At 39.7% G+C, this 15,478-nt stretch overlaps 1 protein-coding gene across 22 annotated transcripts in view; it reads right to left on the reverse strand.

Annotated features, from left to right (window-relative positions):
• LCOR (ligand dependent nuclear receptor corepressor) overlaps positions 1-15,478 on the reverse strand; it is a 93,883-nt gene that overhangs the window by 21,335 nt on the left and 57,070 nt on the right. For 5 of the 22 annotated variants that reach the window (XM_030486893.1, XM_030486896.1, XM_030486894.1 and 2 more), the window contains one exon: positions 4,643-14,212. The exons of the other annotated variants lie outside the window; for them this stretch is intronic. In XM_030486893.1, the coding sequence (XP_030342753.1) occupies positions 13,243-14,212 (970 nt within the window). In that variant the 3' untranslated portion in view covers positions 4,643-13,242. Of the gene's footprint in view, positions 1-4,642; positions 14,213-15,478 lie in introns of those variants that run through there. 22 annotated transcript variants of the gene reach the window in all.

Genomic DNA, 15,478 nt, shown 5'->3' on the forward strand with positions numbered 1-15,478 from the left:
CCACGTACGCCATGGGGATTTTTGACCCACAAAAGGCTGAGTACCAGATTCCCTGTTGTCCTGCTGAGGCCTCGCTACTCTTATTAACCAGAGCCATAAAAGAACAGACAAAACAGCCAGAACCCAAACCTCACCAACCGGCTCTTTGTCAGCACTAAGCCACTACTTTTGTCACTTTGAGCTAGGTTATATTGATTTTAAGCTTTGTGAGTAATTATTATTCCTAATTTAATAATGAGATCATTAAGGGAGCCACAAGGTACATTTCTTCTAAATCCAGAGTTATGTTATTTCTGCTTTTATCCATCAGTAATCCAGTGTATACTCAAACAAAAGCAAACGTACCAACATTAGGATAGTTATAGGCAAGAAGACAAGAACTAAAGAGCAGTCAAGCAGTCACCCTTACTATACGTACACACTCGTGCCTGTCTATTAGAGAAAAGCCAACACAGGTCCTGAAACAGGAGCGAAAACCTACTTTTTTCATGCATCAGCAGAAAAACTCACTGAATTACAGCCAGACAGACCTCTAGCCACCAGTGAGGCCAGCTAGTTGTCACCATGGTCCAATGAGAACCTTGTTATTAGGAAACACGTGTCAGGTACCGAGTAAGCTGGTTCAGCTTTCGCATCTCAGGTTATGTTTGATGGCTGGAAATCAGAAGAATTTCCATGCAAACAGGGTATATTTTTTATGAGAGCTTCTTAGACAAAACCAGAATCCTACAGGGTCTTTTTTGCAGTCTCCTTTCAAAGTCAACAATTTCTTTTAAACTGCTGCTAACACCTCACACGCAGCTGCTTGCTTTAAAGGCCTGAAAGGAATCTGAGGAAGATCCCAGGTGTGAGCACAGCACATCCGAAAACATAAAAAAACCACACCACCACCTTTGCCTAAAAGGGCAACACAACAGGAACCAGTGGATTCTCCAATCAAGCACCTCAGGCTTAGATTGAAGCAAGTGCCCCAGCACAGGAATCAGCTGTGTCTATGAAAACCCCTTCACACATGTGGGGAAGCTGTTTGGCTTCTCCTAGTGTCAGTTTTCTCCCTGCAGAGCCAGAGTAACTCTCAACAATTGGTGTCAGAGCCTTCCTCTAAAGCTCAGTGAGAAGCACAGCCAAAGGCTTGGCTTTAAGAAAGGAAACCATAAAAGCCCTTTCGAAATAAGAAATGTCATTCCAAAAACGAGTTAAGCAAGCCCTAGGCTTTATCAGCTGGGCAGGAGGGATCAGGGAGACGTGATGATGGGTATCTTGGTGCAAAAAACCCCCAAAACCAGCCCTCAGCAGGTGTAAGAAAATTGCACTGTAAGTTTTCCAGGCAGTTTGCTGATAACCCTGTACAGACAAACCACTCCTCCTGTTGGCACAAGGCTGGTGGATCCGCACTTTGAGGCAGAAGCCCAGCCAAGGCAGGCATGCAAGCTGTGATGGAGCTTGCCCAGGGAGCCCAGCAGCAAAGGAGATACAGCAGGAGCTGCCACAATGAGCTGCTGGATCCACTGTGGGCTCTCTGGTCAGTCCTTTAGGGAGATACAGGTGTATTTCACCCAGGCAACCATGGCATTGATCAGGCAGCAGTGCTTATATCTCTACACTCTGAAATGTACCTTAAGCATTTCTATTTTTAGCTGAGCTTTTAAACAGTTCCTGGAGATTTGAGTTATAGCATCTCACACAAAAATCTGCCTTTTAGTCAAGTGCGTATGGAATAGATCTCCCGCAGAGCTGCACAGCACCTGCAGAGGAGGAGGCATGAGACAGTTTTAGAAGTTCTCTCTCAAATGTGACCTGTAAATTGTGATAAGTTCAAAGAGACCTGTAAAAATAAGGTGCAATTGTTTGTGTTCCCTCTTTATGATACAAAAAAAGAGAACTTTTAGAGGTTGTGTTGTCTGGGGTTTTCAGGGAGGTGAGCAAGACAGAACCCAATTAATTCATAACTCAGAAGTGTGAAGTCATTCAGATTTCTTTTGAATTTCCTACTAGATAACTGAGAACATCTTGGAGTTTAAGTCACAGAGTCTGCATCTAACATACCAGATCAAGGGAAACAGTACTCCCACAAATAGTGTTATTTGGGATCCTTCCAGCATCATAACATCTACTAAAGCATCTTAAAAATATATTAAAAGGATCAACTTTTATTTTCATCTCTTTGCCATCTTCATTGTATCAAACTCCATATTCCTGGATTTGCCTGATTTTGAAAGCTCTGTTTTTGAAATCGCTTTTGGTCTGCAATTTGGTCTCTATTCCCCTGCACATGAATCACATTCCTAAACAAGTCCAAGAACCTGCTACTCGCTTCCAGTTCAAATGACAGTTCAGCCAGTAGCCATGGCTGGGCAGCTTCCAGAGCTGAGTTTGCTATGATTAAAATTAAGAAACGAGTGATTCGCTGAAGTATCTTCCCAATATTGGGATTTAAATCCTCCCTCTCCACAGCCGCACTTTTGTCATGGCTCTGGGAAATTAGAGAGCTCAGCACGCACAGGCAGAAAAGCCACTGCGACACCTTACTGAGGATGCCAGAGCAAGCTTTGCATTGCTGCTGTTTGAGCAACCATGACATGAGGGCTCAGGTTTGGTTGCACAAGAAGATGAAATTGTGATGCTCAGGAATTTCCTTAATCAAATCAGCTTCACTCACAAAACTTCAGCTGATGTCCAACACCAGATCATTTCAGATCCTTCATGCTGAGGTGAGGGTGTTGCCTACTTTCAGGTCTAGGGTTAATCTCAATACTTGCAGGTAGTGACCTGAAGCTTTCTGCTCTTCCCTTCACAGAAGTACACATTCTCACACAGAAGAGCTTCTCATTTCCCATCTGCCAGAGTATCTGGATTGTAGAAGTTGACCCAAGTGTATGTGAGGGTACAGTCCACTGCTGCTCCACAGAGGATCTGTTACTTCAGAAGGTGACCAGATATGCTCGTGCAGGTTCAGAAGAGGCAGCTGCCTCTTGCAGTAACAAATGGAGCAGCTCAAAACCCACCCTGGGTCACAAAGAATGGTGGTAAATTAGCAGAAGACTTTTAAATCTGCCTTATGGGGCTAACTATGTTTCTTTAGTAGAAACTTCTATAACAATAGCATGGATGCTTCTTTCTGGGTCTGGGTGCATCATCTTGTGCACTCTCACCATGCCACATGTTTGTATTACAGAAAACAGCTTTAAAAGAAGAATTTGAGGCTATGTTCTTTTACATCTGAACAACTTCAGCTTAAACTGTGCGAGACCATCAGCAAGTCCTCCAGCAAAACCAGAAAAACTTGGTATTTCTGCTAATCACAGGACTAAAAGTGTCGATTTAAAATGTTCTGGGAAAAGCTTGCAGGGTGCAATACATCCTGAAGAATGGCAGATGGGAATATGGTTCATCACTTTCAAAGGTTATTTTCATGGATTTGACAGATGTATTCAGACATACACCAAAAAATATGATAAATACTAGTTTACAGCACAAGGCTTTCAAGCTATTTATGCATAAAGACTCAATATTCCTGAATAAGATGTAGTCTCTAGTCAAACCAAGCTTTGTATTTAAGAGATTTGCCCAGTAAAGCTAAACCAATGACAACACCCTGCTACCTTACCATTTTGCTTTTTGTTTTTAATATCAGTATTAGTATGCAAGGAATGCAACAGCTAGTTTGTAATATAAGAGTTATTTATGGATCTTAAAAAAAAAAAGGCACTGAAGAATCATGTTAGCAAAAGCAAACCCTAAATTACCTACTTTTCAATAGCACAAGCTGAGAAAGGCAATTTCTCAGGAGAGAAGAAACCTGGGCTAGACAGTGTGCAGCATGATAAATTTACCTAAAGCTAGGAAATCCCTATGCATCACTCTCAAAATCAACCTAGGGCTGAACACAAAGGTTAGCAGAAATGCCTAAACTCACATGGGTTCCATTATACACCACTTACTGTAACCTACTTTTTAGTATTCAGCATTTTGGTATCAATAATGCATAACACCAGAAGTAGTTCAACTCAAAGCACGGTTGCAAGAAAGTAAACACGAGTCTCCAACACGGCCCAGCTGGAGCGTGGTGGTGCTGCTGAATCTGCCTCGTGCCCCTGTGCAGGGGGACAGCAGGACAGAGCTGCTGGAGCTGTCCCTGTGTTTATTGGCAGCTGGGGACTTGCCCCCTCTGTGGAGGGAGAGCTGATGGCCGCAGAGAGAATAACAGCAAGAATAAGTTCCTACCTTGACTCATTGCTAAGTGCTCAATGAACAAGCCCACATCACTTACTTTTTTTTTTTTTCCCTGAGAGGATGTTTGTTCTTCACCGGATGAATTATTTACCATTAAAGAAATTAAGGTGGCCAGTAGGGAAGAGCAAATGAGAGTACAGGAGTTCACGAGGCCAGGCTGCTACGAGACAGCGTTTCAGCTTTCACATGTGCTCCCCGCCCAGCTGCTAAAGCAGCTTTACCACAATCCTATTTCAGAGAAGAACCAGAGTACAGAGACTCCAAAGCTCGAACCTTCAGCCAGAATTCGCTTTACCTTTTATTTTCACTTCCCTGCTGCTCTCTATTCGTGACAGTTTGCATTTCATAACCCGGGGTGATTAGTGTGGCTGTTGAGGAAGCACACTACAAACAACAGAATTGGAACCCCTTAAAGTTTTTCACAACAAAATTTATTAGAAGAATAGTGGTTTTGAAAAGTCTAGCATCCAGTGAAAACTACCATACACAACGTTACAGCTGGGAATGTGTTTCCAAAATGACATGGTCAAATAATACAATGGGGCCATTAAATCTTACACATGCACAACAAGAGAATTAGCGCTTTGACATACAATGCAAAAAAAATAAATGGACCACATGAAATAAAAATTTAAAAGTACTTATCACATACATTAAGACACAGCTTATTTAGTCCAGTCAAAAAATCAGAACTGCATTAAAAAAAATTAATGTAGTGCAATCAAACCAAAAACCTTAATTTGTGATCATAAGTGCTCTACTACATAAAACATTGATCATAGCAAGGAACAAAAAATTCAAATCACACAGTACAAAAAAAATCTGTAAATAAATATAAACTACAGTACAAGAGAAATATTAAATTATACAATTCCGTCAAACTGTAAACAGTATATTGAAATGAGGTCCATAAGAGTAAAGGGGGGGGTTCCTGTTTTATTTCTTTTTCCCATGACACTTGAACTTCTAGAGGTCAGAGAGAAATGCCATTTTCCATACTCTTCAAAGACTATGGGTTACATAAATAGAAAGAGAAGACTTTTTAGATGTAAAGTGTCAAATAATAAAGCAGAGGTGTTGCTGACTTGCGACTGCCAACAGATCCCTGCGAGAGCAGAGCAGCAGATTTCAAGGTTCGCCTCCTCGTGAGCACAGCACAGGGGCCCATCACTACAGATGTTAAGTGCCAACACGTCCCAGATTAGTGCTCAGCATTAGAGAGGAGACATCTGCTGAGGGCCCGGTCCTACCTCTTAGGTGGAAGCGATTACGCGCACCGTTATGGATTACTTGGACCTCTGCTCATTATCTGACAGGTTTACAACGCTTGTCATACAAACACCAACTTTGGCAGAACAATTACTAATAAACTCAAAGCACTCCCGGCCCATTGGTTTCCATCACAGTGGCCAGTGCACAGAATTCTCTAAGGACATTGCATAACTAGAGTGTAGAGGTCAGACAGCCAAGGACCCGTGCTTGAGGTTAGAAGTAGTTATGGTGAGAGAGAAGCAAGAGCCACGTTAAGAAGCTGCCTCTGCCGTTCGCAGAAGCAGTTGGGAATGTATTTCATTTTTAGCTGCGCTGGCTAGTAGTGGCATTTTAAAATATATAAGTTTAAGATAACATATATACTATATATGTATATAATATAATACATATTATATAATATACATAGGAATTTCTTACAATACATACCAGGAACCCCCACGCGATCTGCTCAGTAGTAATAACTGAATATACAGAATGCCACTATAAGTGTCTGAGGCACTGTGTGCTGGAGAGTAAATATGCAGCTTTAAAATCCGTTTGGCTGAGTTATACCTGGATACCTGAACTGAGTTTTAAGTTGACATTCATCAAGGATGTGCTATCAGCACGTCAAAAGAAAAGCAAAACAAAATACAAGTCACTGCTAGGTTTAAGAAGAGAGTACAAGTACCTGAATTGAGTGAGGATAGTGTGTAAACTGTCCCTGAGGGTTTTTAAACAGTGTGTGTACAAGTTGGATTCCTAAGAACATTAGTTTAAACTTACATTGCGGACTGATAAAATACCAATGTCTGACAATTTAACAAGTGGAGGTTAGAAAGAGTTATGAGCAAACACTCAAAACATATTTTATACATTTTAAAGCAGCAGTAAGCTGCTGTAAGCATACATCCCATCAGTACAAGCAACACATGGGACTCAGATAAAGGTTTCTATTTGCAAAAAGCCCATCATATATTGATAAGTAAAGAATATTCACCTGCTAAATTAGAATGCACCTAGTTACAGACTAGCAATTCAAGATTAATTTCTTTAATCAAATACTTTGCTATACTTTGCTATTACATACTAAAGTTCCTTAAGCTCACTAATGCTGGTATTCTAATCTATTCTTTTTAAATGTTCCCCCTTCATTTAAGAAATATACCATTCCACAACTTAAACATTAAGATCCATTTTCAGTCCTCAGATGTAAAAAGCATGTCAATGAGTTTATATTAAAAATTTACATGGTAAAAAGGCTTGAATTTCAGCCAGAGATTCTAAATACTACTCATTCCCTGAAGGCATAAGGGAGAAAGAATCCCTACCCATTTTTCTTGTGATATCGTTTTCAAACTGAACATTAAACAATGGTCCAAAATGATTTTTCAGTTTGGGAAACTTCCCTTTCCCTACCCATCATCCCAGATTCCAAATGCCAAGCCATGAGATGGCCTACCGAAATGTTTAGTTAAAAATATCAGGCATGTATATATACATCCCCTGCCTGAACTTCAGAATATTTTGTTGTACTAGTCTTTAAAAGACAGATTAGTATCCCAGGAAAACTGTGATCTGACCTGAAAAGCCGCTAATGATCCTAGATTGTACATTTAAGATATAACCTGAAGACCAGATTTAATTAAGACTCTGGCGTTGTAACAGAAAAAGTGCTGCAGTTATTTATCCCTTTTCTGGTACTTTAGAATAGGTCAGACAAGTGCTTTTTATAGTGACAGTAAAGTTTACATCCTTTCATGCAGGCATAAAAAATATTATCTGCAAAAATATCTGAGAAATGTAGCACCAAGTAGTTGATAACCTGTATTAGTGGCTGTGGTAGTGTCTTCATTATTTCCAAGTAGGAAATAAAAACATTAAGTTAGGCTGTACTAGGTGATGACTACAGAAATTGTTTTCTGACATTAACTTTTCCTGCTCCAGTCAGAATGAAGTCGTGTCCTAATCCCTGCTCCACAAGGTAGAGTTATCACCTGGAGTTATTCTAAATTATACTTACCAAATCAGTAGAGACAAGCACAGGGGCGGGGATGTTTGCTTTTAAGAAGGTGAATGAAATGCCCTGGACAGACTGAAAAAATCCTTCCTCCTATTACATGGCCCAGGAAAATTGCTTTTGTCACTGGGCTAAGAGATTTTTGCAAGAATTAAGCAAAGCTTTCTGAATAGGAAGGTTTTCACGACAATGCTTGAATATAGGCATAATTCAGTAGGACATGAAGTCCAAAACTGCTGCTGTAATACTGGTATAGAGACTTGGCCCCAATCAAAGCAAGAACAGGAGAAAGGGAGAGAGATGGACACTGGAATGCTGTTACTAACAGCTAACAGGTTTTTCTGTTGTATGTGAAGTGGATCTACGGATCCACAATATCTCTCTGCTTAGTGATCACCACAGTACACTGTGTCTATATGCTGGATAATTTGAAATGAGTAACTGTAGTGGTTATTTTCTTTGCTACATCTATCAGAACTGCATATAACCAGCAGTGCAGACTTTCAGGTTTCTGAAGGTTCTAATTACTGAGTTTTCAACATAATTTGAGATCAAGTAGAAACCTTTATAGTACCAAAACTAGGTACAGCTTTTTAAACTAATATTAATCAACATTATCTACTGGTGCCAAGAAAAAGCAACATTGACCTAGACTGAAATTACGTTTTGTTTCTGAAACATTTCTTGGGAAAACCTAGAAGTTTCTGATCCTCATGAATATGAGGGAAACAAGCCTTCCCATTCTACCTCTAACATTTGGCAGAGAATTTAACCTCTTTAAAATATTGTGACAAAGCTTTCAGTACAGGTTAATAATTTTGCCTTCGTAAGAGTTTGGACTGCAACGAGTGTATGCATTCTTACACTGAAGAGTTAAAAATTTGTCTTCACTGAAGAAAGAGCTCTTTACCTTACAGATGTAGTCACACTGTTTTTGAGAAACAAGGGAACAGCACAGTGTTCCCTTCACTCCTTGGACACTATGTTCTTCTCCTAAGACTCAAGGACATCTTAAGAGCATTACTTCAAAGTAAACTGGAAAGAAACATATGGTAATTCCAGTTTTGCCTGTATAACAATTGCTGCAGATGATATAAAAAGTAAGACAATCAGAACTAAAGAGTTGTTCTGATCTATGCAAAGCTTACTCAACCCTAAAGCCCCTGAATCACCTTGCCAGCTCCTGCGAACTTCCAGGGGAAGGCAATGTCCTCTTGGGTTCTCATGGAAGAAATATTTAGACTCAAATGTCGGCCTGCTACAAGACAAAGCACAGACTGGTCTGCTCTACCCAGTCTAAACACACGTGCAGTTGCCTCCCATGTTTTGGAATATCCTTCAGCATTGGAAAGCTCTACAAAAAGAGATGGTATAGGAGTTGTGTGAGCACACAGAAGCAGAAGGTATTCCCTTACTAGAGGCACTACCCTACCCCTACACCCGCATTGTTAAAAGTAATTTGTTTTCCAATTGCCATTAAAATTCAGTGTTTGACTTCAGGTCTAGCAATAGGGTTGGTAATGCAAGCATCAAATGATGAGTTCTGCAACAAGAAGTAAAGTAAAGCATACCTGTATTGCTTATGCAGCAACTTCTCCTGTGCAACAGGGGAATAAAAAAAAAATGAGAAATTCTAAAGGAAACTGCCTTCGGCCTTTAAGAAAAAAAGTCAGGGAATGACTGAAAAATAAAATATCTTTTGACATAAATAAAAACGAGTCCAGAAACGTGTCCCTACTAATATCTAACTGGAAACGTTCAACTCTATAGCTGTACTCAAGCATTACGGCCACAATAATGCCTACAACACTGTGGAATGAGGATCCAGCTGGCTGAAAGTGAGGTAATAGTTTGTAATAGGTCAGAGTTCTAAAAAGCACTTTTACATCTTACAAGTCCAAATAAAATAAAATAAAAGGACACATTTCATACATGTTGGGCTTTCTCACCAGAACTGTACGATAATTAACTCCACACCAGGACCCCTACCACACTAAGCCTTACTCATCTTCAATTATATGCTGCAGCAAAGATTTACCAAGCGACACCTAAACTTCAGTACAATATGAAACTTGATTCTTAAAACTTTATACACACAAAATATAAAATTACTTTTCTAGGATGGGGTAGGGGAGAGTGATTCTCCTTCATGATACTTGGACTGAAAAACTAGTTTTCAGAGACTGCCACAAATATTATTCACAGTTTCTTGCTGTCAGGCTTTTTCAGCTACATCAACGTAGTACACAACAATACTGTTAAGTCCAATAACTACATCGGATGGACGTTCTCGGGAATAAGAGAAAACTAGTGACGAAAATTACCCGAAAGGCCTCCTCCTAACGACGTCTCGATTTTTACAGGGTTGCAGTTTGTCTATGTTACACGTCAATGCGATCTCAAAAGAGCAGCAGGAGAAAGATTTTAAATCTTCTCTCCTGTCCAAGTGATCCAAGTAACATAAGCATCCACTTACCAGAAATAACATGAGAAACGAGGCTTTTGTTACAAAGACAGCAGTGAACCACACCTTCCCACACCAAAATATGGTCAACCAGGGATTTTGGCCATGCAAACTGCTGGTCAGCAGGAAATTAAGCATGCTAATGGACAAACATTAATTCCAATCATATATTTAAAATGATCGCAAATACTACTAGTTAGCTACACTGAAAGCGCCTGTAAAAAATATGTAGTGAGAAAGGAAACAGAACATCAGTGATCACTGCAGCACTTCGAGTGATACTAGTCTTACGTGATGAATCACCTCAGAGAAAATACATTAGATGGGACTTTGAAACAAAAAAGGTAACATTAAAAGGTGCACCTGAATATTACAGACTAAATTTACAAAACCTACAATAAGGTAAAATATATATCTTTTGAATATTCAGCAGCTTTTTTTTAAATTTGTTTTTATTTTTTGAGAGGCTCATGAAATTTTAAAAAGGGACCACTAACTAATCTCAACCATGCTTCACAAAACAATAATGGCTATTTCATATTGCAGTTACCAACGTAATGCAATTAGTGCTTAAAAAATAATCTACACTTTTTTTCTTTTTTTTTTCCTTTTCAAACAGAGACCTTTGGAGGAAATATGGTTGTTCAAAAGCTTCTCGAAAAAGAAAGATTACCTGAATAGTACGTTATCACAGATCAAGTGTTGTGTTTAAAAGCTTTGCAGACATGAGTATTACAATCTTCAGGTCTCAGGACATTTAAACTGAGAAAGTTACGCGTTTGGTTTGTTGTTGGTTTTTTGTTTTTTTAAATTCACTTTCTAACCAAAGCAAATAAAGAGTACTCAACTTCTCACTATCTATTTACAATTCTTAGCCTACAGTCTGAAATGACAAGACAAATTCTCTTTTAAAACTGCAGCATTAAAGGGTAGGCACACCATTCTTCTGCTGCACGATTGTCACCCACTTAAACATACACATACAAAATATTTAGGTTAGTAAAATGAGCACTCCACATACACTACAGTGACAAGGTTTATAAAACTCAACTCATGTTGCTTAAATAAAGACAACTACAAAAGGTTAAACCTCTCTGAACAGTAAAACTGTGTTAGGTTTTTTTTTTTTCTTTAAACTTGCAGCAAACTTTCTACCATAACCTCCAACAGCAGATGAAACCACACGTTTAACTGCGCCTTTATTGCAATCACCAGCTAAACTGGAACGTATTGCAGAGTTTATATACTGCTACTGAGCTTAAACTGCTTTAAATACCAAGATGACAACTAGAGAGCTACGAGGAACCAGGAGTTTGAGTACTAAAATATATTAAGTAAACAAAAACAAAGTGTACTTGGGGCCAAGTGCCCAGTCCATTTCAAGAATGAGCAGTGCATATTTAAAACGACAGCAATGGTGTGCCTAACCTTTGAAAATATGAAGTTGCTGGGGAGGGGGGAGAGAGAATCAACTGTTCCAGAAGTCAGTCAGCATCCCTAGGGCTATCTAGGCCACCCTCCCATGAACTTTGAGAAACCACTTTCAATCACTGACATCACTTAATGCTCTCACACAAAAACTCCAATGCTTCTTTTGGTTGTGCAAATGGGGGAAAACCAAAACAAAAACAAACGGCAATTCTATCTACCTTTTGCACAGGTTAAGACCAAATTGTTTCTACCTGAAGAACCAGCAATTCCGATTTGGTCATACTGTGGTAAGTCCAGTAAGCTCCACCCAGTTACTGACCACTCCTGCAGAAAGTATCAAAGATAAAAGTTCTGTACAAAACTTATCCTGGATCTCCATATAACCATAACGATATCATCATATTGAAAAAACTGGACTTGTGGTTTACGGAGTGCTTTTGTGGTGTTTAAATGCTTATTCTAGCATGTAATAAACCACTATCAAAATAGATTAAATAAAAACAACAAAAAAAGCAGGACTTGGATTAATTCCTGCTACTGGCAACTGTAATATTTAAAAAGGAAACACCCATTCATTGAGTGTTCGACCCTGACAGTATTACAGATAGATATGATGCAGAGCCTGAATTAGATCAGGCTACCAGTGTTTTACTTCTTCCCTGAACATTAACAAGCTCCTTCACTAATGTAGATATTTGGGCAGACTACTGAGGTTGTAACGTTTGAGATCACCGTTTTGTGGGCTTTTTTTTTTTTTCATCTTTTTTTTTTTTTTCCATTTTTTGCAATATCACAGTAGTTTGTTACACAAATCCCCCTTCCCCAGATTAGAGTCATCTGAACTACTTGTTGGAACCACATAGTTTAGTAAACTCAGAATCAAGTCTGTAAAAAGCATAAAGGTCATAAAGAACCATAGTTCTGTTATAATGAGGCATACCCTAATACATCATTTAGTGTACCCTGACTGCTCCTGACTGTGAGAAGCTTGTCTTCCGTGAGATAAGGCTACATCCTCAAGCAGGTGAGTCTAAATATCACCCTTCAAAAATATCAAACAAAATTACAGCGAAGGTAGTGTTACAAATAATTAACTGACATATTCTGAAGGTAGTGTATGTAAGTTTTCCCTTCCCTCCCTCCCCCCCCCCGGGTGAGCACTAAGCAGACAGTGAATGGTAAGTATGTTTAATTTATAAAGAAAATAGTGGAGAGCCTAATTAGACCCAATTGATTATCCATCTAATAAGCAAATCTCTGAGTTCAAGCGAGGTACCATTCCTAAACAACCTGATTTAGCTTAAATCTCTCAATCAACTGGATCAAAGAAAAGGAGGGAGAAAAAGATTTCTGAAACATTTTGAAGAATGACAGTCTGATTCTCATTTGAAAAACGCCTGGGTTTAGGAAAGTATCAGTGTAACAAAGTGGACTTTTTTCTATCAAGGCAGACATGAAAAATCCAACACCAGAAGTTCAGCCAGGCTCTACAGGCAAGACGTCCACTTCCACAGATCTGCATTCTTTGTGAGGTAACTCAACTCTCTATTACAGAGAAACATGCAAAAGGCAAAAGAAAAAGGGGAAAAAAAAAAGAGAAGAAAAGAAACCAAAAAAAGAGGGTAGTGGGCAGGTGAAGGAGAGAAACTGCACCATACCAGGCTAGAAAAATTTACAATGTGACATTCAGAGCACACCTTTCACCTGTGTCCACACAAGTCTACGCTAAACTGCAAAAGAAAGAGCTTTGCAGTAAATAGGAGAATCAGGTGCGCCCAGTGGTGGTTGAACTATGCAGTAGTGCTCACCCAGTTTGCAAAGTAATTGGCACTCTACAACATCCCTACTCATCTTTCAATTCATTCGCACTTTGTGCTGCTTCTCCCTGGGGATCTAATTCAATCTTTACTGAAACATCCTGCCCCTCCGACCTCATTAATTTCATTTTTTTCTTTGGAGGGTTTTTCAAAGTGCCCAGCCTCTCTTTAACTTTGTACTCCAGTGTACTGTGGGGGATCCCATAAATACTCTGAGCTTTGGAAACACTCATTTTCCCGCTCATAACCACAGAGATTGCTTCCTCCAGTATCTCGCTGTTGTACTGTCTGTATCTCCCTCTTTTCTTCCTAGGTTGCTTGGAGCCAGGATCTCCCTCTTGATCTGAGGTGGGATATGGCTGTCCAGAGGTAGACTGCTCAGCATCTGAGCCCCAGGAATCTGGTCCAGCATCCAGCAAACTTCTCCTGTTTTGTTTTGGAAGGATAGCCCTTAACTTTTTGCTAAGCGCGCTCTCCGTTTGTGAACCCATTACCAAAGAGCTATAGCTGTACTGGTCACCAGTGCGGGACTCCCATGAAAGGTCCATGCCTCGAACTTGTGGTATCTTTAAATCCACAGGAGACGAATGGCTCACGTCCTTTTTCCCATCCTGTTTAGTTTGAAGTGCCATTTTTTGAAAGGCAGAGTTTTCTGTAAGAAAAGGAAGGTCACTGATGTTGCTGAGTGCACCATTTCCCCTGAATTTCATGCGGCTGAAATTGAATTCGTAGTGTGGTTTTGCCCAAGAAGCCTCCCTGGATAATATTAAGTGCTGTCCATGATTCTGTAGTCCAGATGGCCCATGGCTGGCAGCCGTAGAAAACTGGTTTCTGCTCAGCAGTTCTTCACTAATCTGGAGTGATCGAGCCAGCGGTACTTTAAGAGATGTGGAGTGGCCATAACCTTCCCTGGTTCCATCCTGCAAGCTTCTTGGAGGTACCCCATCACCACTCTGTAGTCCCTCCGGATGGTGCTGGCTGGGTCTCCCAGGTCGCCTAATTGGATGGAAGGAAACTGATGTGAGCAGGACTTGCACAGGTAGGGAGGGATGGGTGAGGGGGCCACTCCTTTATTAGAAGGCCTTGCTTGGGTAACATCACTTTTTGTGTTATTTATTTTTTCTCTAAATTTGTATTTATTTTTTGATTTTATTTTAATTTTTTTTTTTTTTTTAAGTCTCAGCATCAGTCAGTTTTAAAACTTGTTCACAAAAAAAGAGAAGCTTTTTGGGCAAAGAAAAATGAAACCTGTTGGCTGGTCTCTGGTTGGGTTCACAAATTCTCGGAGTAGAAAAGACTTCGCGCAAGCGTCTGCAAATAGCACCTTAATTACAAAGTAGTAATCAATCGCCATAGAGCTACACACAACTGTGTTACTGGTGTGACGTTACCACTAAACAAGTACAGTAATAAAAGAGTAAGCCAAAGTGCAACATATTCAACATGCAAATATGACTGCCACCCGCAGTATCTACACATAGGTGGAACCTTGGATGATGTTTGCTTACATCATATTGAAGAATTACAAGAATTACTGCTCAGGGTAAGGAAAAAAATGCTTAGCAGGCCTCAAAGGTATTTGCTTGACTTTCATTAAGCACCAAATAAGAAAGCTGGGATACTGCAGATCACAAAGAAAAACACTGTATTACACTAGACTTATCAAACTACTCTCTTAACTAATGGCATACATACATGTCCCTGATTCTCATTTGATATATAGCATGGATAGGAAAAGAAATCCAAGTCCCAACTATGATCCATATCAAGGGTTAATAGCAAAAAAGCAATGTGTGTTTTTACCATTTTCCTTTTCTCACAAATGTTCTATGACACAAAGCACTACTACTGCAGATAGACATACGTGTTTTAATTTTTTGCTAGCTTAGCCCTCTCTAGAAACTAAATCACACTAGTTTCAAAATCCACCTCCAAACTTCTCCATGTTCAACATACAGATAACGAAGAGACTAGCAAGCGATTCTATTTTAATGTTCTGGGACACTGCACTGGTGTAAGCTAAGTCAGCATTATTTAAGGATAGGATATGCACTACTGAAAAGCTACATTATTTTAATCCTAGTGTGATGTTAAAAAGAAAAGTCTTAGGAGAAAAGACATCCACTGAGAAGGACCTGGCAGGTAGCATACACCGTGCTTGATGTGTATGCTGCTAGCTTCTCTCCAGGATGCAACAGGTCATAGTTGAAGTGGGCAACAAGAGCCAACAGGATTCAGAACAAAATCCAGAAGTGAATGAAA

Source organism: Strigops habroptila, chromosome 5 (genome assembly GCF_004027225.2).
Source record: "Strigops habroptila isolate Jane chromosome 5, bStrHab1.2.pri, whole genome shotgun sequence".
In the NCBI taxonomy this organism is placed as follows: Eukaryota; Metazoa; Chordata; class Aves; order Psittaciformes; family Psittacidae; genus Strigops; species Strigops habroptila.